The sequence below is a fragment of the Canis lupus genome, chromosome 10 (genome assembly GCF_011100685.1).
Source record: "Canis lupus familiaris isolate Mischka breed German Shepherd chromosome 10, alternate assembly UU_Cfam_GSD_1.0, whole genome shotgun sequence".
Lineage (NCBI taxonomy): Eukaryota > Metazoa > Chordata > Mammalia > Carnivora > Canidae > Canis > Canis lupus.
Genome location: NC_049231.1, coordinates 25,838,708 through 25,862,455, shown reverse-complemented (window position 1 = coordinate 25,862,455; position 23,748 = coordinate 25,838,708). Strand labels below are relative to the sequence as shown.

The following is a 23,748-nucleotide window of genomic DNA, read 5'->3' as shown; positions in this document are numbered from 1 at the left end:
GGAAAGGAAAAAAAAATCAATCATTATTAGTTCCTGGAAGTCAATGAAAGGAAATTAGAAAATTGGATACACAGCATTTTTCACAATGTCTTTATTTTCCTTTGATACAGAGTTCATGTTTAAGCCACAGACCTTTTCTGTGGAAAATAAGCATGCCCTTATTTTGAGCATCTTTAGAAAGGTCACATTAAAACCTACGAATCATTAAGGTGCAGAAGAGAAATGAGAGGGTCTGAAAAGTAATTCCTACTCTGTTAATTTCCATTTCTTCTCTTAGCACCTGACATTCTGAAGCATGCTGTGAACCACACACTGATTCTGGGATGTCTTAAGTTTGGACTTCAAGAAGCAGGTTGGAGTGGGCCTCCTGCCTAACAGCCACATTGCTCTCTAGATTTCTGATTGGCCTTTAAGTGCTTAAAATTCTTGAAGTCACAGAAAGGTGTAAGAAAAAAATTGAGTAAGATTTCATTCAAGTTCTGAAACACAGTTTTTCCTAACATGTACCTCACGCTTTTTCTGTGTTCTAGAGTTTTGAATGACTGATCTCCCACAATAGAGTCCCATATTAGAAGGAAAGTGGTTGAAAAGTGATCCAATTTCATAATGACTTTATTATTTACAGTCCCTTCTACCTCTGATGTAGTGGGAAAATGCTCTGAGGCACTTTTGTAAGAAATCTTACACAATATAGGATACCCTCCAAGTTTCTTTGGTTGTGCTGTGAATGTTGTCAAGTTAGTCAAACTCAGGTTCAGACCTCAGTGCTGTAGGCTGCTCTTACTATGTCTTACTCTATTTTAGGGAAATGAGTCAAGGCATGTAACAGACATGGTTAACTCAGAGTGAAGATTCTAGCCCTTTTATAGAAGGGCAGCCTCAGAAGCATAGCTCCTTCCATCCTAAAAACCATTTGGGAAGAATCCTCCCAGCCCTTGCCAGCTTCTTGTTTATTCTCATGAGAGGAAAGGGGATTGGGAATGCCATCTGCTATGGGAATCTTGAGGGGATAGATCGTCTTCATTTATCAGTTATTTTTATCTATCAGCTCTTATAGGTCATGCAGAGCCTACTATATTGATAATATCAGGCAATAACCAACTTATTTTTCTGAAGAAACAAGTTTATTCTGCTCATCAGGTTGTGGATCCTCAGACCTCCCTTCCTTACTGGGAGACCCACTACTGCCTCAGGGTTGGTTAAGATTAGACCAGAGGGCCTTGAAGTTACTTCAGATTCCTACTCTTTGGTCTTACTACTCACAGTGCTCACCAGTGTCCAATAGGAGTAGATCGGGCCCCCTGATTTCTGATGATGTCTCTCTGTCCATAAAGGAACCAGCCAGTTGAGCTAGCAACATGCTGGCCCAGTATCATGTCAGCAGTCAACGCAATACAGCCACCAGAGCTGGCCCAAACATTACTCTGGATGTCAGGGATTTGGTCTTCAGTATCATCCAAATTATCAGGCTCAGTGATTGTTTCTGTAATATTGCCAACCTCTATTTGCCAGGTAGATTTTCTTGGAAAGGGTGGCAGTTGTTTGGTAGGATGAGGCAAAAGGAGAGCAGAAGGACATTCCCTGTAGAGTTGAGAGGAAAGCCAGAGAGTCCTGCAGAGTATATTATCTTCACGTTCATCCTGCACATGTCATACCTCCCGTCCACCATTTTAAAAAGTAAGGTAAAACATTAAATTCTTTAAAATAAGTAGGAAAAATACCTACATTTTAAAATTTTTATTTGAAATCTTTATTTTATGTTTCCTTTTTAGAGAGGGTGGAGGAGAGAGAAAGTAATCTTAGACAGGCTCCATGCCCAGTGCAGAGCCCGATGTGGGGCTTCATCTTACAGCCCTGAGATCATGATCTGAGCTGAAACCAAGAGTCGGACACTTAACTGATTGAGCCACCCAGGTGCCCCTGAAATTTTTATTTTAAATATTTGGAACAAATATACAAGATACCCTTAAAAATTTTGACAAAAGCAAAAAAATGTGTAACGTTTTTAATTATTTACATATGGATGTGAAGCAAGAGTAAGTTCAGGTAGCTATAGAAGCCAAACCCAAGTTGATTTTGTTATTCTCCAGGGCTGAGATTTTCTGTGGGGGTCTACTCTGTGCTAGACCCTAAGAAAAAAAGATGAAAGCTGGGTCCTTACCCTTGAGAGACTCTTGGGCCTGGTGAGGGTGAGAAGCCTGTAAATGAGAATTTCAATGTAATATGGTAAATTCAAGGTAAAGAAAGATGGGCAGCATGCTTCTAGAGCACAGATGAAGGTGCTTTGCCTACCTAGTCCAGGGACTTCAAGAAAAGTTTCTCAGGGGCAGCCCCGGTGGCGCAGCGGTTTAGCCCCGCCTGCAGCCGGGGTGTGATCCTGGAGACCTAGGATCGAGTCCCACGTCGGGCTCCCTGCATGGAGCCTGCTTCTCCCTCTGCCTGTGTCTCTGCCTCTCTCTCGTGTCTCTATGAATAAATAAATAAAATCTTAAAAAAAAAAAAAAAAAGTGTTTCTCAGAGGTAGGTCTTTAAGAATGGGGATAAAGGGCAAGGCCATTCCAACCTAGAGCCTTGAACTTTTACCAAGGGCTTTTCCTGGGGCCCATATGCACCCTCAGACTTGCTGGGCAGCCCTTCATGGATTTAGGGGAGTGAATGGTGATTGCTTCCCTTTCCCCCTTAATTAATAGAAATAGAATTCTGTGGCATTGTTGTCTTTGAGTCATTGTCACCATCACTCTCCACCTCTGCCATACCTCCAATAAACTGAAGATGTAGGAGAATTTAGAAGGACCACAGCCATTCACAGTAGGATGGTGAAGAGTTGTCTTATTGGAATTGATCTCATGTAAGCTTTACTAAAAACCATTTTTAGAAAAATGTATTTTATTTCAAAGACTGTTTCTCAATCTTTCTCTTTCAGTGCCCGAAGTGACGAAACCAAGTTTAAGCCAACCAACGGCCGCCAGCCCAATTGGCAGCTCTCCATCGCCACCAGTCAATGGTGGCAACAATGCCAAAAGGGTGGCAGTGCCGAACGGACAACCGCCAAGCGCCGCCCGCTACATGCCTCGGGAGGTGCCGCCGCGATTCCGTTGCCAGCAGGACCACAAAGTGTTACTAAAACGTGGGCAGCCCCCTCCGCCGTCCTGCATGCTCCTTGGGGGCGGAGCAGGGCCTCCTCCCTCCACAGCACCTGGAGCAAACTCAAACAACGCACAAGTGACAGGAACGCTGCTGCAGAGTGACAGTGGGACTGCACCAGGTGAGGAAGAGGTGTTGTGAATTGATTTCATGGCAGCTTGAAAGAGAGTGATCACTTCTCTTGTATTGCCTGGTATAAAGTCCACAAAAACCCTTCATTAGATAGACTCTTGGGATTACTCAAAAGACGGGAGAAGATCCCAGTGTGAAATGTGTACCAGCACTTCTCTTCTGAAACTGGGTTTTAGCGTCCAGTATGTGCTCTTGGCATGAGAAACTAATGTGGCTGTTGTTTGTCATCACCATTTGGGACTTTTCTTCTTTTTTACACAAGTGCATTATAAATTTGAGCCTCCATAGTTCCAGCTGTCACCACAAGTGTGTGCTCAGAGGATAATTAGAGGTGGGGCTAGTGCAAAGACTTGTTCTGAATCTTACTTGCCTATGTTTATGTTCTCAGAATGCTGGAAGTATAGAGAGAATCGTCTCTTAGATTACTGTGTAGAATCTTGGGGTGGAGGGGAGATACCAAATAATACCATTCTGTAGTTTTTTATTAGTTTTTTTTTTTGACTCATTGTTTCTTTAGAGGATTTTGGGCTTTGTTAAAAACTGGGCTCCTGGCTGGCTCAGTCAATAGAGCACACAACTCTTGATCTTGGGGTTGTAAGTTCAAACCCCACATTGGATGTAGAGCTTACTTTAAAACAAAACAAAAAACAAAACAAAACAAAACAAAAAAACCCTAGATGTAGATATATCTACAAGGGGGGGCTATAAATTTTGAGAGTTTTTAATAGATAAATGTTAAATCAGCTAATAGCTAAGAACCTCCAGACATCACCTCTTCCCCTTCTCTTTTTTTTAAAGCTTATTAACAGATTTCTGCTAGCTCTTAAAATATCTTTTGAGGCTATACTAAAATTCAAAGCTTAAACATAATCAAGCCTTGGCAAGAACAATGAGTTGGTTATTGTTAACTGTAGCACACTTTGTTCTATTTCTGAGTTTAAACATGGAATTGCCTTAGAAAATTCTATCACCGTCGAATGTGCAGAGTAAGGATGTAAAGAAACCTCATGGTTATGGCTTTATGCAGACTTTTCTGTGGTGGCTGGCAGGCCAGGCCCAAAGCAGGCAGGGAAAAGCCTCATGATGGCCCTTCCCTTCCTGGCCCCTCAAAAGCAGTTGCAAGGGGATCCCTGGGTGGCTCAGCAGTTTAGCGCCTCCCTTTGGCCCAGGGCACAATCCTGGAGTCCTGGGATCGAGTCCCACGTCAGGCTCCCTGCATGGAGCCTGCTTCTCCCTCCTCCTGTGTCTCTGCCTCTCTCTCTCTCTATGTCTAAAATAAATAAAATAAATAAATGAATCTTTAAAAAAAAAAAAAAAGCAGTTGCAAGAGGAAGTACGTGAGGGGTGGTCACATCAGGTGGTTCTACAGTCAAATCTACCCAGGCCTGGATGTAGACATGAGTCCAGTGTGAGTCAGACTCTCTCGTTTGCATTCTTAAAACCAAGGAGACCCCGGAGTCTTAAGATTTTGAGATTCTCTGCTTTCGTACTCTTATATGGCTCTATGTAATATTTTTTCAACCTTATATTGATTTAAGGCTTCTTGGTTAAAGTAACTAAAACAAATTTAGAAGAAATTACTGGGTTAAAAACATGTCATTTTTCTTCCCACCAAATATGATAAATTCCACCAAAATATGTGCTGAGCCAGACTAATTTATCAGATTAAGTTCCTTGGGCACTAAAGAGACTGATTCATGCTTGTCTGTCCCAGCAATCTAGCTGGGTGGGCATTCATCATTCATCAGATGCTTACTGAGTAGCAGTGCACTGGCCACTATGTGGAATTCAAACGTTAGCAAGATTAGGGTCTCTGCCTAAGAGGAGGAGCTTTGGGGGGAGTCTCTGTGCTAATGTGGGAGAAAGTAAATGTGAAGACAGTACCACAGTGCTAAGCAAAACAGCTCTAGACAGGGAAAGGTTATTTTTCAGGTGATGAACTAAAAACAAAACAAAACCCTCATAGAAGAAACGGCACTTGAACTAGGCCCAGAAAGATGGGCATATTTCAGTATATGAATCCAAGAGGAGAAGCCAGTAGCTGCCAATGTGGAACAGTGCCAGGGTGAGAGGGCATAAGTTGTGGACTGTCAAGTAGTGTGGACATAGAAAGTAGTGGAAGATAAGACTAGAAAAGTCTGTTGGTCCCAGGTTGTGCAGCATCTTTATTCTTGTGTGCTAAGAAACCATTGGGAGCTTCCCCTATAGCAGTGATCTAATTGAAGGTGTGCTTCAGAACAATTACTCTAGCCAGGAGTGTTCAGAGTAGATTGGAGATAGAAAGCAAGTTGAGGGTGTTACTACATTATCTCAAGATCTAAGAAGGCCCTTCTCTGTCAATAGGAATGACAAGGGGAAATGTGGTGTAGCCTTGAGAAATGTGGTGGAGTTACACTTAGCAATATAGCAACCTGGCAAAATGAAAGAGAAGAGATAACTAGCACAAGTGTGACGCAGTTAACCAAGACAGGCAACTGGGTAGAGAATTGAGTTTGTGGGGAACTGTATGAGCTCTCTTAGGGGCAGTTTGAGCTTGAGGTGTTAATAGAGCATGCATGTGTAGCTGTGATTGATAAGATAATCTCTTTCCCAGAGTCAACCCTTGGAGGTGCTGCTGCTTCAAATTATGCAAATTCCACTTGGGGCCCGGGAGCCTCCTCCAACAACGGCGCCTCCCCCAACCCAATTCACACCTGGGACAAGGTGATTGTAGACGGGTCTGACGTGGAAGAGTGGCCTTGTATTGCCAGCAAAGACACTGAGTCTTCTTCCGAAAACACCACCGATAACAACAGTGCCTCGAACCCTGGCTCTGAGAAGAGCACTCTGCCAGGAAGCACCACTAGTAACAAAGGAAAAGGGAGCCAGTGCCAGTCTGCAAGTTCTGGGAACGAATGTAATCTTGGGGTCTGGAAATCTGACCCTAAGACTAAATCTGTTCAATCTTCCAACTCTACAACAGAGAGCAACAATGGACTAGGAAATTGGAGGAATGTGAGTGGTCAGGATAGAATTGGACCTGGCTCTGGCTTCAGCAACTTTAACCCAAATAGCAACCCATCTGCCTGGCCAGCGCTGGTCCAAGAAGGAAATTCTAGGAAAGGGGCATTGGAAACGGATACTAGTAATTCCAGTGCACAGGTTAGCACAGTAGGTCAGGCATCCAGGGAACAGCAGTCAAAGATGGAAAATGCGGGTGTTAATTTTGTTGTCTCTGGCAGAGAACAGGCTCAGATTCATAACACTGATGGACCAAAAAATGGAAACACTAACTCCTTGAACTTAAGTTCACCAAACCCCATGGAGAATAAGGGAATGCCCTTTGGAATGGGCTTGGGGAACGCCTCCAGGAGCACTGATGCCCCTTCACAAAGCACTGGAGATCGAAAGACTGGGAGTGTTGGATCTTGGGGTGCAGCTAGGGGGCCTTCTGGAACTGACACAGCCTCTGGACAAAGCAATTCTGGAAACAATGGGAACAATGGAAAAGATAGAGAGGACTCCTGGAAAGGAGCTTCTGTTCAGAAATCATCTGGGTCAAAAAATGACTCTTGGGACAATAACAGGTCTACGGGTGGGTCCTGGAACTTTGGCCCTCAGGACTCTAATGACAACAAATGGGGTGAAGGGAACAAAATGACATCTGGGGTCTCTCAGGGAGAATGGAAACAGCCGACTGGGTCTGATGAGTTGAAAATTGGAGAATGGAGTGGTCCAAACCAACCAAATTCTAGCACTGGAGCATGGGACAATCAAAAGGGCCACCCCCTCCCTGAAAACCAAGGCAATGCCCAGGCTCCCTGTTGGGGAAGATCTTCCAGCTCCACAGGAAGTGAAGTTGGAGGTCAAAGCACTGGAAGCAACCACAAAGCAGGAAGTAGTGACAGTCATAATTCTGGCCGTCGGTCATACCGGCCCACACATCCTGATTGTCAGGCTGTCTTACAGACTCTTTTGAGCCGAACTGATTTGGACCCCAGGGTGCTCTCAAACACTGGCTGGGGCCAAACTCAAATTAAGCAGGACACTGTGTGGGATATTGAAGAGGTGCCAAGGCCTGAGGGGAAATCGGACAAAGGAACTGAGGGGTGGGAGAGCGCTGCCACACAGACCAAGAACTCAGGGGGCTGGGGAGATGCACCCAGCCAAAGCAATCAAATGAAGTCTGGATGGGGGGAGCTCTCAGCCTCTACAGAGTGGAAAGACCCCAAGAACACAGGAGGCTGGAATGACTATAAGAACAACAACTCTTCCAACTGGGGAGGCGGACGACCAGATGAAAAGACATCTTCCTCTTGGAATGAGAACTCCAGCAAGGATCAGGGGTGGGGAGGGGGACGCCAGCCCAATCAAGGATGGACTTCTGGGAAGAATGGTTGGGGAGAGGAAGTTGATCAGGCGAAAAACAGCAGTTGGGAAAGTTCTGCAAGCAAACCTGTGTCTGGATGGGGAGAAGGAGGGCAGAATGAAATTGGAACTTGGGGGAACAGCGGGAATGCAAGCCTAGCTTCCAAAGGTGGGTGGGAAGATTGCAAAAGGTCTCCAGCGTGGACTGAGACTGGCAGACAGCCCAATTCCTGGCATAAACAGCACCAACAGCAGCAGCAGCCACAGCAGCCACCGCCACCACAACCAGAGGCTTCTGGTTCATGGGGAGGCCCCCCACCACCACCTCCAGGCAACGGACGACCTTCCAATTCCAACTGGAGCAGTGGGCCACAGCCAGTAACCCCTAAGGACGAGGAACCCAGTGGTTGGGAAGAGCCATCCCCACAGTCAATTAGTCGGAAAATGGACATCGATGATGGCACTTCAGCATGGGGAGACCCTAACAGCTATAACTACAAGAATGTGAATCTGTGGGATAAGAATTCCCAAGGGGGCCCAGCACCTCGAGAACCAAACCTGCCTACCCCGATGACCAGTAAATCAGCATCAGGTAGGCAATGGCTGCTTCTTGCGGGTTTGATAAACAAAAATCCTAAATTTTTATTAAGCTGCATTTATTCCTTGGCTGTATTCTAGAAATCTTTCTACATTAACCATACTCTACTGTAAACAGAAGCTTTCTTTTTATAAAATGATAGTGAAAACAGATGCTGGTGGTACCTTTTAATGTTCTTTCTTGGCAAAAGGAAAAAGATGGCATCCCTGTGGTAGTCTCCCAAAGTTGGTGGGGTTTTTTTTCGTTTGTTTTGTTTTTTTTGTAATTGTATTGGTCTTGCAGAATCCAAAAAAATGTATCTTGGGCGCTAAACAAACCATGCTCCAGATTTAAAAATGAAGAATTAAAATAGTAGCAGAAGTAGACCTGATTTCCATTCAGTTTCTACTCAGGAACATATCCTCTGTGTTTCTCCTTCCCTGGTGAAGGGAGGTTTTTTGTGTTGTTCTCGAAGGGGCCATCAGAATGCTGTAGCATGGCTGGATCTGGAAGATTTCAGTCGTTTTCCAGATGATTTTTAATGGTCACCTCTGGTAGTGGAGTACTTCGTATAAGAAATTATTTTCTCATGATCATTAGTTGCCCAGAATTAAACTTTCTTCTTCCTCTATTTGGATAGAAATACCATACCTGGTAAATTGAAAGTAGTGCTAGTAATACCGTCGTTGGCATTGTCGACTTGAATGTCCCCATAAAGCATATAATTCAACAAACTAAGGGGATGCACTGTTCAGGTGTTTTTTTGTTTTTTTCTTTCAGTTAGAATTAATACTTCGTTTTCCACTCCTCAGATAAACCTAGTGTTCGGTGAATGCAGTTATGGCCACTTAGAAAATGATTGCTTTTAACTAGTTCTTTTTTTTTTTTCCCTCAAATATTGAAAAGAATGAGGAAGGAAATAAAGATTGTTCATTAATTCCCTATCTAGCACAAAACCTGCTAAGATGTGAAAAAAATTTATTAGCCATATAATGAAAACCTTCAAACTGTAGGGAAAATCAAAACGTAATAAATAAAAAGAATCTTAGCCCCTAGGGTCTCTTCCCACACATAATGAATCTCGTAGCATTTTGTGTCTCATTCAAAAATTTTCTTCATACCTATAGCAAAATATATCTATCTTTTACAGATTTTACACAGAAGAGATTGTACTATATACACTGTTCTTCTCCTTGCTTTTTCCATCATACTTTAAAACTTTCCATGTTAGCACATACATTTTTGTCTTTTATTTGCTTTGTGTACAGTATTTCATGGGTGACGTAATTGGTCTAACCAGTGCCTTTGTGATAGATATTTAGGTTGCTTCCAAATGGTTTCCCACAGTGTTACAGTAAGCATTGTTGTACCTATAATTTTATGTACTCTACAAGTATATCTATGGTATAATTTCGGCAGTGGAGTTACTGGGCCAAAAGTTAAAGTGACAATGCTTCCTGAGGGTGGAACCCATTCATATTTCTGCCGACAGAGCATAGGAGAGCCTGTTCCTCCCACCTTCACTCCCCACTCCCTGGATATTAGGATGCTTCATTTAACAGATCATTCTTAGAGACCCATTTTCTTTCTTTACAGTCTGGAGCAAAAGCACACCACCTGCTCCAGATAATGGTACTTCAGCTTGGGGTGAGCCAAACGAAAGCAGTCCTGGGTGGGGCGAAATGGATGACACGGGAGCATCGACCACGGGCTGGGGGAATGCACCCTCCAACGCTCCAAATGCCATGAAACCTAGTAAGTGTACAGCATTATTTGGGAGGGAGCCTCCATTAATTTGGGGGCCAGACATTTTGGTGAGGGCTGTTCTAATGTTTCAACTACTGTTTGAAGAGATTCAGGACCATGACCCTTTAATAAATGATTAGTACCAAATGGTAGCGACTTAGCTTTGCATATGTTAACATGCTTAGAGTGAACTAGAAGTCCTAAGTTAATTTTGTTGATTTTAAGTTAGGTTTAGTATCTGGCCAGAATTGAAATGTTGACATGGTGCTTTTTTTTGCCAGTAACTTAAATATTGCTCACCATTCCTATTTTGCATTTCTGCTCCTTTGTTAGTGTAATTTAAAAAGACTTTCCTGGCTTTTAATGTGGGACACAGTCTCTGCTGCTCACTGACTTCATCGTTCTGTTTCTTCCTCATCCCTTTGTCTCTCCTCTCATACTTCCACCCACGTAGAAGCATTTAAGGTTTCTTGAACCCAACAAAGATTTGTTCGTTTGAGTTTTTAATACAAAGCATGTCACACTTATTCATAAATCATTGAAAGTCTAAGCTATACTTGATCCAGCTGGCAATGTGTAGTCACAGTAATTTGCAAAACTTTGTAAACCAATGCTATGGAATGTCTCATTGGATGTTCCTTGGTTGAAAAATTCAATTTCGAGTGCCCATTTTCACTTGTTTGTCATTTTCTTAAAAAGTATTCCAGCATCTCTTTTCTGCCATATTGCAGACTTAAAAAATTATCTTTTGATTTAAAAATGTGGTCATAGTGAATGCTCAAAATTTGAGCAAAAATAATAAATTCTGTTGTCAATTTTATTGTATGATATTTATGACTCTTATAGTGCCACATGAAGAAGTACAATCTTAGCTATATTCTAGAAATTCATTCTTGTGTCTGTGCATTTAAAAAATTATGAATCCACTTCATAGAAATAGTTTTACAAAGACATGATTTCATCATGATTTTCACTGTAAAATTGGTTGTATCATCATGGGAAATACCACACTGTAGACTTGAAATAGATCCAAAATGGCTGTTGGAAGACATTAGCCAGACCCTTGGCACAAGGAGATACTTCAGCAGTATGGTCTGGATTTTTTTGTGTCTTTCCAACCTTAGAATCACTCTTCCATCACAAAACCTTCACAGTTTAAAAAAGTCTTCTCTCCTTCAGGATCGTATAGTTAAAGCTATAGATATACTTACCCTTTGGGTAATACGAATGTGGAAGGGGCTAGAATATTGGCCTCGCCACAGAGGTGGATTAGATAAGATCACAAATACCCTAAAATGCTGCATTCATAAGGACTGATCATTGTGATTATTGTTAATATGTAGCTATTGCATACGATTTGTCCATTTTTTTCTTAAAGATTCCAAATCTATGCAAGACGGCTGGGGGGAGAGTGACGGTCCAGTGACGGGAACTCGCCATCCCAGCTGGGAGGAGGAGGATGATGGAGGAGTCTGGAACACCGCCGGCTCTCAGGGAAGTGCTTCCTCCCACAACTCAGCAAGCTGGGGACAAGGAGGAAAGAAGCAAATGAAGGTAGCCCGCTTTAGAAATGATCGAGCTTGTTTCTTTGTTCTTAGAAGGCAGAACTGAGAATTTTCTCATGGAAGGAGTCCCTGAAGTCCTAAGTAAGGGTGAAAATATTTTCTTAAGAGCAAATAATTACTTCCTCTTTACTCCTCATCTTCCTTCCCCATGACCTTGAAACCTCAAACTACAGAGCTGTTGCTGTGAGTAAAATGGAATTTTCAAAGACAGGAGATTTTTTTTTTACTTTTAGTTTCCATATGATAATAATTCTTTGGAAGCTTTCAAGGCACACTTTATAAATGTTTTATGCTTTTGGATTCTAAAGCCAAGGAAGTCCTTAGGGTAGTCCCCATGATATATAGAAGAGAAACCAAAGAATGACAGCTTTTCCAGTGGCAATCAGCATGACTGGTTTTTATCCGATTCGGGAGATTCCAAAACCCAGAATCATTCTTCCAACAAAGTGAAGTGCCAGTACATAACCCTACTGTAGCAACCAAATGATTTATCTATATCCTGTACCAGGTTGTGTTGTAAAGTCACTTTCCAGGGCTCCTGAGTGGCTCAGTTGGTTAAGCATCCGACTCTTAATCTCAGAGTTGTGAGTTCAAGCCCCATGTTGGGATCCACGCTGGGTATGGAGCCTACTTAATTAAAAAAAAAAAAAGGAATTAAGTTGTCATTTTCCATGTCTTAGAGCAACGCCGTTTCTCCTTTGATTTGCATAATTTGATGAGGACTTTGGTTTCAGTCTAGAACAAGTCTTTGAACCTGAACCGTTCTCCCAGCAGAGGCATTCTTTCCCTTCTGCAGAGAAATTGATGAAAATTAGAAATAGGCAGTCATATATTTAATTTCAACATGGGAGCCTTGCTGCCCCATGAAACACTTCACAGTGAATATTGTCCTGGTTTCAAATACCAAGTACTGTCCTGGAAGGTCTTCAGTCAGCTAAGGGGGTTATGCCTTTATCCCCTTTGCTGTAGGATATTAATGTTGTTCTGCATACGGTAACTTGATAGCCTAAACACATAGGTTGTTTATCTTGGAGGCATCCTGTTTAAGCAGCTAGTTACAATTTCCCTTCTAAGGATTGCTTTGCCTCCCCCTAGTCACAGATGGAATTAATCCGTAAAATTCTCAGTATCTTTGTACTCGCCTGTTATCTGGCTTGTTGTGGCTTTTTTTGTCATTTACAAATTCCCAACAAGACAGAAAAAAAGACAGTTGAGGAATACTGCTGATTGACAGAAGTGAGTGAAGGAAAGGTGCTGGCCCACTCAGGTGGCCCTGAGACATAACTGATTCAGCTCAGTTGAAATTTGGCATTTCTGCTCCACAACTGACAATTCTGACCTTTTGTGTCCAAGGGCCTTTTTTTTTTAACTGATTGTGATCAAAGACAGATAATGTAAAATTTACCATTGTAACCATTTTTAAGTGCACAGGCAGTTCAGTAGTGGTGATTATATTCACGCTATTGTGCAACCATCGCCACATCTAGCCACAAAACTTTTCATCTGCAAAACTGAAACTGTTTGTATTAAACAAAAACTACCAATTCTACCCTCCCTACAGTGAGGGCTTTTTTGACCTTAAAACCTGTGACTGAACTTAAGTGAACTTATTCACTTTGAAGAATAGTAAAATCAACATAACAAATATCAAAACAGTTTTTATTTGTAGAATGTACAAGTAAGCAAAGCCCCATCACCCCATCCCCACCAACTCCTCATCATTGTTCCACCTACCTTCTCCATAGAAGTAAAAGTGGAGCTGGTGTTGGATGTCCTATTCTGGGGAGAAACTAGTTTGTCCCTTAAGAAACAAAAACTCAGGGGCTCCTGGCTGGCTCAGTTGGTTAAGCATCTGCCTTTGGTTCAGGTCATGATCTTGGGATCGTGGGATTGAGCCTCGTGTAGTGCTCCCTGCTCAGCAAGGAGTCTGCTTCTCCCCCTCTCTCTCCCCTACTTGTGCGTGTGCGCGCTCTCTCGCTCTCTCTCTCAAATTAATAAATAAAATCTTAAAACAAAATAAAACAAAACACCAGCTAACCATGTATTTTTCCAGTTCTAACTCAGTGTGACGAATCAAATAAGAATGAAAATATAGATAGAACTAAAGCTTATTACTCTTTCAGACTAATGGATAAAATATCAAAATAACCACAGTTAAAGAGGGAAATTTGGGCTCAGAAAGGTAAACTGTTGGTTCTGCATTTTCAATCAGTACATAAATCTAACTGATAAGAAGTGAGATAAAATAATTTGGTTCTGAGGTTATGTATTTCATTTCTGTAGTGCTCACTGAAAGGAGGAAACAATGATTCATGGATGAATCCTCTTGCCAAACAGTTTTCAAATATGGGATTGCTGGTAAGTTTCATTTTCTTTTATGTGTAATACAGCCCAGCTTTTACTTTTAGTACAAATGTGAAGACCGCTGCCACTAGAGTACAACATTACAGATTTAGAAACTGGTTAAACAGTGTTTCTGATTTGGATTTAGCAGTATTTGTCCTCTATTCTTTTATTCTTAATGAAATACTCCAATATTTAAAGGCTATGGCTTTTGAATTTGTAGTCCTTGTGTCCTTTTCCTTAAGTGGTTAGGGGCAGAAAGAGCCAGGCCTTAAAACTTACGTAACGTTCCCTGACTAATACTGTACCAGTTTTCATATTACAGTTTTGAAAATAGCAGCAACAATAAAATAAGTAGGGGAACTATTTGTAATTAATTATATAGGGAATTCTTGTAGGATTTCTCTCTCTCTCTCTGTCTCTCTCTCTCTCTCTTTAAATCTCTCGGGAACATTGTGGGACACCCCATCCCTAGTTGCCAAAAGACAGATAGCTTGACTTGGCTGCACATTTCCAGATTTGATGACTGGACAAGTCACGAGAAGAGGTTGTCATCATTTGGCTGACACTCGTGGAATTTGATCCTGAGCCGACTGGAACTTATTTCTCTAAGCAGCTATTTAGCTATTGCTCTGTCCATAGAGTTACTGAAGCTAATTCTATGTGAAAATTGAATGTGGGAATATGGACACCGTAGGCAATAAAATTAGTCACATCATCAGTGATCTTGTCTTCATTCCAGTATAAGGTTTATGTCAAAGGACCATGTAGAGTACCAATAGTACGCCACAACTCTCACGTAAATAATGCCATTTTTTTATCTCTCTCATACAGATGTTGCAAATTCAAACCTTTAATCCTCCCTCCCTGTTGCTTCTTTTTCAGAGTCAAACTGAAGATAATCCAGGCAGCAAAATGGATTTGTCTGTAGGTGTGTATCACTCTACTAATATGAATGGGTATATTGTGATTAATGATGTTATATTGAAAAAAAAAATGATGTTATATTGGATCCCTGCTCAGCTTGAGTTGGGATGGGTGCCATTCAGCAGACATAAAGGACCATCCTGGACACTAGGGATTGAAAACTCAAATAGTTGCGGGATCCAGGAAAGTAACAAAATGAGTGTCATGTACCAGGTATAAGAAATTGGGAGTTGAAGGCCACTGGTTAGCTGTCGGGGGAATATGTACCATCTCCAGGATAAAGGAATCAGCCTTGCTCTGGCCTTAACAGTTGTTGCCATGGAGAGTAAGGGTTCAGCTTTGTCAGAGCTTCCAGTTGGCGAGCGAGGCCAGAAATTCAGACATAAATTGACATCCTGATTCTTAAATATTGGAAACTAATTCAGATTTTAAAAACTAGTGTGTGGCCAAAGTATGTCTGTGGCCCTGCCAGACTCTGTTCTCAGGTTGGTAGTCCTGTCTGCACTGGAATGTTTCATTATTGATGAGTTCTCCCACCCTAAGTGGAGCAGTTGCCATGTTAGCCCCTAGTCTGTGGGATCGTCACCATGATGCTATTGCTCACCTTGAGGAACTTAAAAAGAATCAAACCAAGGAAAAAGGAAAATAGTCCTAGGTCATAAGGGAGATAGTCTGATCTATGATATTTTAAAATCTAAGAGTGACGAAAAAATGAGTTTCCAGGGGCACTGATCATGTCAGTATATAATAGCAAATTTCCAGAGCTGTGAAGAAAAGGAGTAGTAGTCATGGTACTTGGGAAATCTCTTGTTCACTTAATGTGCCCAACTCTAAGTTTTAAATTCTAGGGCAACAGCTATGCCTCTTAGGCCTTTTTATTCTCAATAACTGTGTCACAACCCCACCCATTTATCTAGCAGATGCTAAAACAACAGCAGGAGACAAACTCTCTCACGAAGTGCATTTGATTTTATGAGTGAGTTATAGTCATCAAACATGTCAATAACCAGTGGAACTATTTTTTTAGTCAGATTTTTACCAGGTTGGCCCTAAATCTCTCTTTCAATCTTCCATTGAAAACAAGCTACAACTGACACAAGTTTTTTAAGAAGGAACAAAAGGATCCACACGTGCCCCTGGGGGCCTGAACCAAGAGGATCCCTCATGGTCTTATGCCCAGCACCTCAGGGAGAAGAATGGGACCGGTACCCCCCCCACCCCCATCATGAGGGAGATATTTGTTCTTGAAATTTTCACTTCTGTGTTACTTTTCAGGGAGCCTTCCAGATAAAAAATTTGACGTGGACAAGCGAGCAATGAATCTCGGGGATTTTAATGATATCATGAGGAAGGATCGATCTGGGTTCCGTCCACCTAATTCCAAAGACATGGGAACCACAGATAGTGGGCCTTATTTCGAGAAGGTGAGTCAAATCCTTTAAGATAATTCATGCGAACCACTTTGGTTCCCATTTGTTCTTTTGATAATTGATTCCAGGAGGAAGCACAGAGTCACTGAATTAATTAATGAGCAAAACATAAACATCACCTGCATTTAAGTGTTGACATGAAAACAGTTGATGTCAACAGGTGACTAGGCAGAAGCTAGAACCATCTGTCTGTAGTATGTGAGTATTATGAAGAAGGTCTGAGTTTTTAGAAATTTTATGAAGTTTGGAAGGGGGAAATAAATGGTCTGACTTTTTATAGTGGGAATGCGAAATGTGTGGAAGAAATTTTAGAGACCAATTTATTCTGCTGTACAGTGAGAAATTAAATTTGGGATATCGTGCAGATAATTCGTATCTCCTAAGGCCTTCCCTTCTAGCTTTGTTAAGATGTTCCAGAACGTTCTCTTTTGATATTTCTAAGAGAGTTCCTTTGTTCTTTCTCCATTTCTCTAGTGACCTATTGTGAGTTATAATGGTATACTGTTCAAATTCTCAACCTGATTTAAAGAAGTCATGAATACCTATTTGTTTTTGATTCTTGTCTTTCCAATTGGAGGAAATAATTCCTTGATTCAGAATACTGATTTGTCATGGCCCTGGTCTTCAGAAAGCAATAAAAACCAAAAGTTTGGGCAGCCTGGGTGGCTCAGCGGTTTAGCTCCGCCTTCAGCCCAGGGCGTGATCTTGGAGTCCCAGGATTGAGTCCTACGTCAGGCTCTCTGCATGGAGCCTGCTTCTCCCTCTGCCTGTGTCTCCCATGAATAAATAAATAAAATCTAAAAAAAAAAAAAAAAAAAAAAAAAAAAAGTTTTTGATCTGGCAAATTTTTGACGTTATTGATAATGCTGTTTCAGGCAGCAACAGATTCATAAGATTACTCTGGCTTTTGTTTCAGCAGCCACATAGAGTAATCAATATTAGATGCATAAAAATTCAGAGTCTGGCAATTTTTATCTTAGTGCAATGGACAGAATGTGTTACTTAGAGGATAAGAAAAAATCCATATCAGAGGTGACAGATGGTGTCTGTTGGGCCAAGTGTGATGACTCTGATCAGATCCAAATTCCATCCTCGTTTATTGCTAATACACTCTAACTCTGTTTGTTCCTAGTGTTTCTCTCTTGTCCCTTCTTGCATTCTGTTGCTTCACTAACCAACACTCATTGTGATTGGCTAACTCCTACTACTTTTCAGCTGACTTTGCCTTTCTCCAATCAAGATGGGTGCCTTGGGGATGAGGCTCCCTGCTCTCCCTTCTCCCCTTCTCCCAGCTACAAGCTGTCTCCCTCTGGTTCCACACTACCCAACGTCAGCCTTGGAGCAATCGGCACAGGGCTCAACCCCCAAAACTTCGCTGCTAGACAAGTAAGGAGGCCTCTCAAATTTATAACTGCTTGACTGTGGCCTTGCCTTGGCCCTGGTCTGCAGTTCATTGCATCATTTGTCTGTCTTGGGAAATTTGTTGATTACTGAATGCACAGAATGATACTAAGTATAGGCTTTAGATCTCTCAGCCCGTAGAACCCATCTCTCTTCATATTTTCTCAACATGGATTTTATTTTAAATTTGTTTCTTTCGTCTTCTCATTTTTGGTCCTAATTTCACATTTAAGAAGTTAACTAATAAACTGGCTTAGGAAAATGTTAAGGAGGCTACATAGGTACCTTACGTCATCTAACTTAGCAACGGATTTGCCATTCTTGACATTAGATTGAATGGCAAGTGATACTTTTGAAGTCCTTTTGATTTAGTAAAACTTCTAATTAGAAAATAGCAGCAAAACTAGTAAGAGTAAATACTTGAGCTTTACAGCATCTTAAAATCTAGTGTCTTTAAGTTAAAATATAGTCATTACCCAGGGAGAGGTAATTTGATAGAAGAGCTTTGGGAAGCCTGGATGTTGCTCAGACATGGCGGTTCCATCTAGCCTGGAGCTGCCCATTTCATAGGGGTGGCCTCAGTCTTCCTGGGAGGGGCTCTGCACCAAGAGCCAAACTGGCAGGGCTGGCCCCTGAGGCCCCCTCACCTTCATAGGCCTGATGCAGCACTGCTGGCCTCTGTTGCCCCACAGCAGCTCCAGGGTGGTTGTCGGGGAGAAAACCAGGAATTTGGAGACAATTCCCTTGTGAATGGTGACTGATGATATATTCCTAGCCACAGTACTGTGACCACTGACCTGTCACTGTGACTCTCACCTTAGGATGTCATGGAAGGACTTTTAATTATTATATCTATTTTGTTTCCACATGCTGACTTTCACATTACAAGTGAAAAGATATATAAAACATACCTTTAGTCCTCCACATCATAGTCCTCCAGGTGTACACAGGTCTTTCATATGCTTTCTGATTATTGCTTTAGCACATGTTAAAAATGGATCATATAATGTCCATGTGTTCAGTTGGTTTTTCTAGTTTGGGCGTTACGGGTAATTTCTTGTTTTCTTTTTTTATATTTCATTCTTTTTCTTAATGTTTCCACAGAGGACATAGACGTGTATTGCTTATATAAACAGAGAAGAAATAATTATATTCATGGTTTTGGGCAGCTCATTTGTTTCGGACTGAGGTATAGAAAATATAAAACAGTCCTACCTCTCTTGATTAATGATGATTACAGACGCCTACAGGATTGCACATTTATCAAAAGCCTTTAGTATATAATTTTTAGTATAATAGACCAGCCATAGTAGCCAGCACTGGACTCTAAGAAAAGATCATTCCTCTTTGGGTGTTTTTAATCCTAAAAATGGATTGCTACAAAATCCATTGTGAATCTAATGGGTACACGTTTTATGTAAATATGGTCATGGTTCTTTTATGCCATTTTCATGCAGACTTAATATACTTCATAATTAAAAATTAAAACGTAAGATTTTTATTTTCAAGTGACAGATTTTCAGTGAGTTTGAAAATAGTTGAGGCAGATATCACCAATAAATACTAGGATTCAGGTCCCTGTAAAAGGGTTTTTATTTAGGGGACTTATATACAACAGTGGAGCTCTAGAAATAACCATATTTTTAAAAATGGAAATAACCAGATGAACATTAACATATGTAGAAGCCATAAACTTATATAGAAGCATTTGATGACCATTTTCCTAATTTCTAAATACAGTTTTTTAAAAAATTGTGTGTGATTGCCACTAAATGTATTACTGTGCAGAATAGTCAAAAAAAATGAGTAGCAGTGCCAACATTCCATATTTAAAAAGAGAGAAGGTGTTTTTTGATAGACTCCTGTTGACTCATCTGTACTATTATCCATATCAGACATACCTATCATAGGGCTTGATATGACTTTAGAGACACTTGATAAAGATAACCTAAAACCTCTGGGCGATGGGGCAGCATGACATCTGTCCACTGAGAATGTGTAGTAGGGCCTAATTTTTAAAAAACTAAAAAAAGGCAAATTCCTTCTAATATTTCTTTCCAAAAGAGAGGTTGGAATTTAAAATGGTCCTCACAGAGCAGTTTTGGACTTTTTAAAACATGGATTCTGGCAAGGACTTCAGCTACCAGAAATCCCACCATCCAAGGACCCTACCATGAATCATTAGCATCTGATAACTAGGTCATTACTTTGATAGTAAAGTGTGAGAATGATTTTAGCAGAACATTCTCAGCAAAACAGACGTTCCTGTGTTCTTGAGAATGATCAGTAGGGAAGCTGCCAACTATCAAGATCTCAGAAAAGTTAAAGCCAAACTATGTCACCTTAGAGTGACAGTTTGATGATTATTAGTAAGACAGGGGAAGTGGAGACATTATAGCTTGTAGAATTAAAGGTCTTTTCATGTTTAAACAGTCTTTTGGGAGATTTAAAATTCATGGCGGATCTTTGATTTTGTTATATGAGATATACACAGATTTTGATTGCCTTTTCTACTTTACGTTCATAGCCATTTTTATTTTCAGTGCTTTTAAGTTCATTAATTTTCCAGTAGCAATCCCTTAATCTATTTTGAATCATTAAGCCATTGGAATATCTTTAGTGTTCTAGAACTGAATGGTGCTGTTATAGAATTCTTTAAAATTACCTTAATCTCCACCATGTCAGGGAGAAGATGGTGACTTTAGTTCAGAATACATATACTTGGTATAAGCAGTGGTGCAGCTGTCTTCACTAAGTGAGATTTTGTCAAGTATATAGAATTGGTGGGTCATGATGTTTTGCATCCTACAGACTAGGATTTTACTAAGTTCTAGGACTACAAAGAAGGAAAGTATTAAGCTGATGGTGGAAAGACAGAATGGAAAATGAATATGACTTGCTGATGGTTGCTATCAAAGAGTGTTGAAAGTGTTTTGAGAACATAGAGGTGGGCTCAGTTAATTTGAATATGAAATGAGGAAGAAGGTTTGGGGAAGACTTCCTCTATAAGGATGACCTCTGAGCTGAGCCTCGAAGAGGCCCAGTGAAGATGGTGGAGAAGCTTTCCTCAGACAGAGGGAACAGTGTCAAGTTGTCAAATACAAATTCTTTGCTGAAAGGGTTTTTCTCGGCTTAAAACAAGTCCGAACAGAAGGGCCATATAGCCCAGTTTTCTATAGCTCTTTGATTAGAATAGTCTAGAAGTGCTCCAGTGAGTTGGTCCTCCAGAAATCAGGGAATTAAGCTTATTTTTAACCAGACTAATATTCATACATTGGAATGAGAAGTTACAGGTGAGTAATGGTTTTTTTGGTGTCCCTGTAATGGTTTTCCACTTTTTGCCTTTTCTGCTTTTTTATTTTATTTTTATTTTTTAAATCTCACTCTTGATTTAGATTTTATCACCTAGCAAAGAAGGGGTCAAGCAGACCCAGATAAGAAAGAGTATTCGGATCTGGAGTAATGTTCCCATGGACATAGGCTACAATTTGGTGGCACTGATTCTATGATTGAACTAATCAATCAGTTCAGAGACATTAATGTCCTAGTGTTGTTTTTATAGCTGATATTACTTAGAAGCCTGCATTTATACTCAGGTGCCTTTCAAGATGGAGCTCAGATTATTGGACTTGAGAATAAATTTGGTGAATTCAATCGTTAAAGAGAAGTTGAAATAAACATTATATTGCCTATACCTTTCAATTACAAAAAGAAAAAATAATACTTTTTTAAAACATTTGACCAGATTTTACCCTTTCAGTTATAGAGTACATCAGACTGCAGGGGTGGTGGTGCTATGTGCATGATTTGATTTGAATAATTTTCCCAAGTATTCCAAGACCAGGAACTTTTCAGTTATAAAATTCTGTGATTCCATGGAACACAGGGTATACTTCTGAAGGATAGAAAACCAAAACTGTTTCTTTTTTGCATTTTCTTACATTAACAAAAAAGCCTTACTGTTGCTGTTATGTTTACAGGGTGGCAATCATGGTTTGTTTGGAAATAGCACAGCACAATCGAGAGGTATGCACACACCAGTGCAGCCACTAAATTCTTCTCCTAATCTCCGGGCGCAAGTGCCTCCCCAGTTTATTTCCCCCCAGGTAAGCAATTTTATGTTTCCACAGTTCAGCAATAAAGCCCATCCAGGTAGTTACCAGTTGCCAACTGGAAGATTTTGTGGGCATAAAAGGAATAATAGTTACCTAAATGTCTAAAGTATAAAGAATCCAGATCAAGATTTTTATTTATTTAGGGGCACCTGGGTGGCTCAGTTAAGCATCTGCCTTCGGCTTGGGTCGTGATCCAAGGGTCCTGGTATTGAGTCCCATATTGGGCTCCCTGCTCAGTGAGAAGCTTGTTTCTCCCTCTTGCTCTGCTGCTCCCTGTGCTTGTGCAGTCTCTTTCTCTCTCAAGTAAGTAAATAAAATTTGTTAAAAACCAAAGATTTTTATTTATTCATTTTTAAAGATTTTATTCACTTATTTGAGTTCCTAGGTCTCCCCCACTCTATGGAGACAAAATCCTGGGAGTTGGGAACTAGTCACCCCATGGCGATTTTTATCAGCACCCTGAAGTTTAGCTACTGTTGCCATAGATAATGTGGTGTTGGGCAAGAGTTTTCAGCTGAGTGGCAATGTAGGAAAACCTATGTTTTAGAAAAATAACAGTGACAGTAATGTATAAATATGTTTGAATGGCAGACTTACTGGAGCAAAGGAGCCGATTACAAAGCTAGCACAAGAGTCCAGGTAAGGTGGTGGCAGGGAGAATTAAGACGCTATGACAGGCACAGGTGGCCTTTGTGTTGTGGAATATTGTGGTCTGGTCACCAGTCTCCAGTCTCTTCTGACTCGGCATATCAGCAGCATCTGATGTAGTTGATCACGCCCTCCCGTCTGAGGGAGGCTTTCATTCATTTGGCTTTTGGACACCTTGTATAGTCATTCGCCACCCACCTTTCCTTGTCCCTCTCCTTTACAAGCCCCTCCTTACCTCCCCAACATTCAACATCAGAGAGCTCCAGTCTGAGCCCTGGACCTTCTTCTCAACATCCTGCAGCCACTGGCTGGGTGATTTCACCCAGTGAATGACTCTAAATACTGACAGTTCCAAGATGATGTCTTTAGCCCAGATCTCTCCTCTCAATTCCACAGACTTCTGGCCATCTCTATTAGGATGCTTTATAGGCACTTCAAGTCGGCATATCCAAAACAGAACTTGTGATTTATCCCATACTCCCCTCTAAAACATCATCTTCCTCCAAGTAAATGGCACTCCCGCCCTGCAGGTGCTCAGGCCACAGATCTTAGAGCTAGTGGGGAGTCCCCTCAGCTCACATCCAGTCCATCAACAAATCCCCCTTCAGAACTCTGTCCCGAATCTGGCGATTTTCTACTGCCTCCTCTAACCTGACCCAAGGCAGGCAACCACTGTTTCTCTCTCAGAAATGGCCTCCGGACTGGTCTGGCTTCATCCAGCACCTGCCTGCCTCCAGTCTATTCTCCACTCAGCATTCTGACCGAGCCTCTCAAACCACACGGTCCAGGGTAGCCCTCAGCCACCTGAGCACTTGAAATGCAACCAGTGGACCTTCAGAACGGAAGTTTTAACTGATTTAAAGTTAAATAGCCACACCTGGTTGGTGGCTACTGAATGAATAGTCCAGATAGGAAGCTTTTGTAGCATCACAGAAAGCTAAAGGTCAATTGTGTTACTACTTTATCCTCTCATGACTCCCTCTCTCACTAAGAACACAAAGCCAGGGATCCCTGGGTGGCGCAGCGGTTTGGCGCCTGCCTTTGGCCCAGGGCGCGATCCTGGAGACCCGGGATCGAATCCCACGTCGGGCTCCCGGTGCATGGTGCCTGCTTCTCCCTCTGCCTATGTTTCTGCCTCTCTCTCTCTCTCTCTGTGTGTGACTATCATAAATAAATAAAAATTAAAAAAAAAAAAAAAAAAAGAACACAAAGCCAGCTCTTTACTGTGACTCTCGATGCTCCTGGTGTCACACACACACACACACACACACACACACACACACACCTGCCACCCTCCCTCCCGTTAGATCTGGCCTCTCCAGTCAGCTCGCCCTAGGGCACCAAGCACTACTGCTCTTCTCACAGGTTGCCAT

General features: G+C 41.4%; 1 protein-coding gene across 12 annotated transcripts in view; it reads left to right on the top strand.

Annotated features, from left to right (window-relative positions):
• TNRC6B (trinucleotide repeat containing adaptor 6B) overlaps nucleotides 1–23,748 on the top strand; it is a 243,618-nt gene that overhangs the window by 192,668 nt on the left and 27,202 nt on the right. For 6 of the 12 annotated variants that reach the window (XM_038550481.1, XM_038550475.1, XM_038550477.1 and 3 more), the window contains 10 exons: nucleotides 278–352; nucleotides 2,924–3,265; nucleotides 5,870–8,215; nucleotides 9,797–9,955; nucleotides 11,325–11,500; nucleotides 13,795–13,869; nucleotides 14,740–14,785; nucleotides 16,057–16,205; nucleotides 17,427–17,597; nucleotides 21,593–21,718. In XM_038550481.1, coding sequence (XP_038406409.1) covers nucleotides 278–352; nucleotides 2,924–3,265; nucleotides 5,870–8,215; nucleotides 9,797–9,955; nucleotides 11,325–11,500; nucleotides 13,795–13,869; nucleotides 14,740–14,785; nucleotides 16,057–16,205; nucleotides 17,427–17,597; nucleotides 21,593–21,718 — 3,665 coding nt within the window. The remainder of the gene's footprint in view (nucleotides 1–277; nucleotides 353–2,923; nucleotides 3,266–5,869; nucleotides 8,216–9,796; nucleotides 9,956–11,324; nucleotides 11,501–13,794; nucleotides 13,870–14,739; nucleotides 14,786–16,056; nucleotides 16,206–17,426; nucleotides 17,598–21,592; nucleotides 21,719–23,748) is intronic. The other 6 variants (XM_038550482.1, XM_038550479.1, XM_038550483.1 and 3 more) reach the window with 5 other exon arrangements.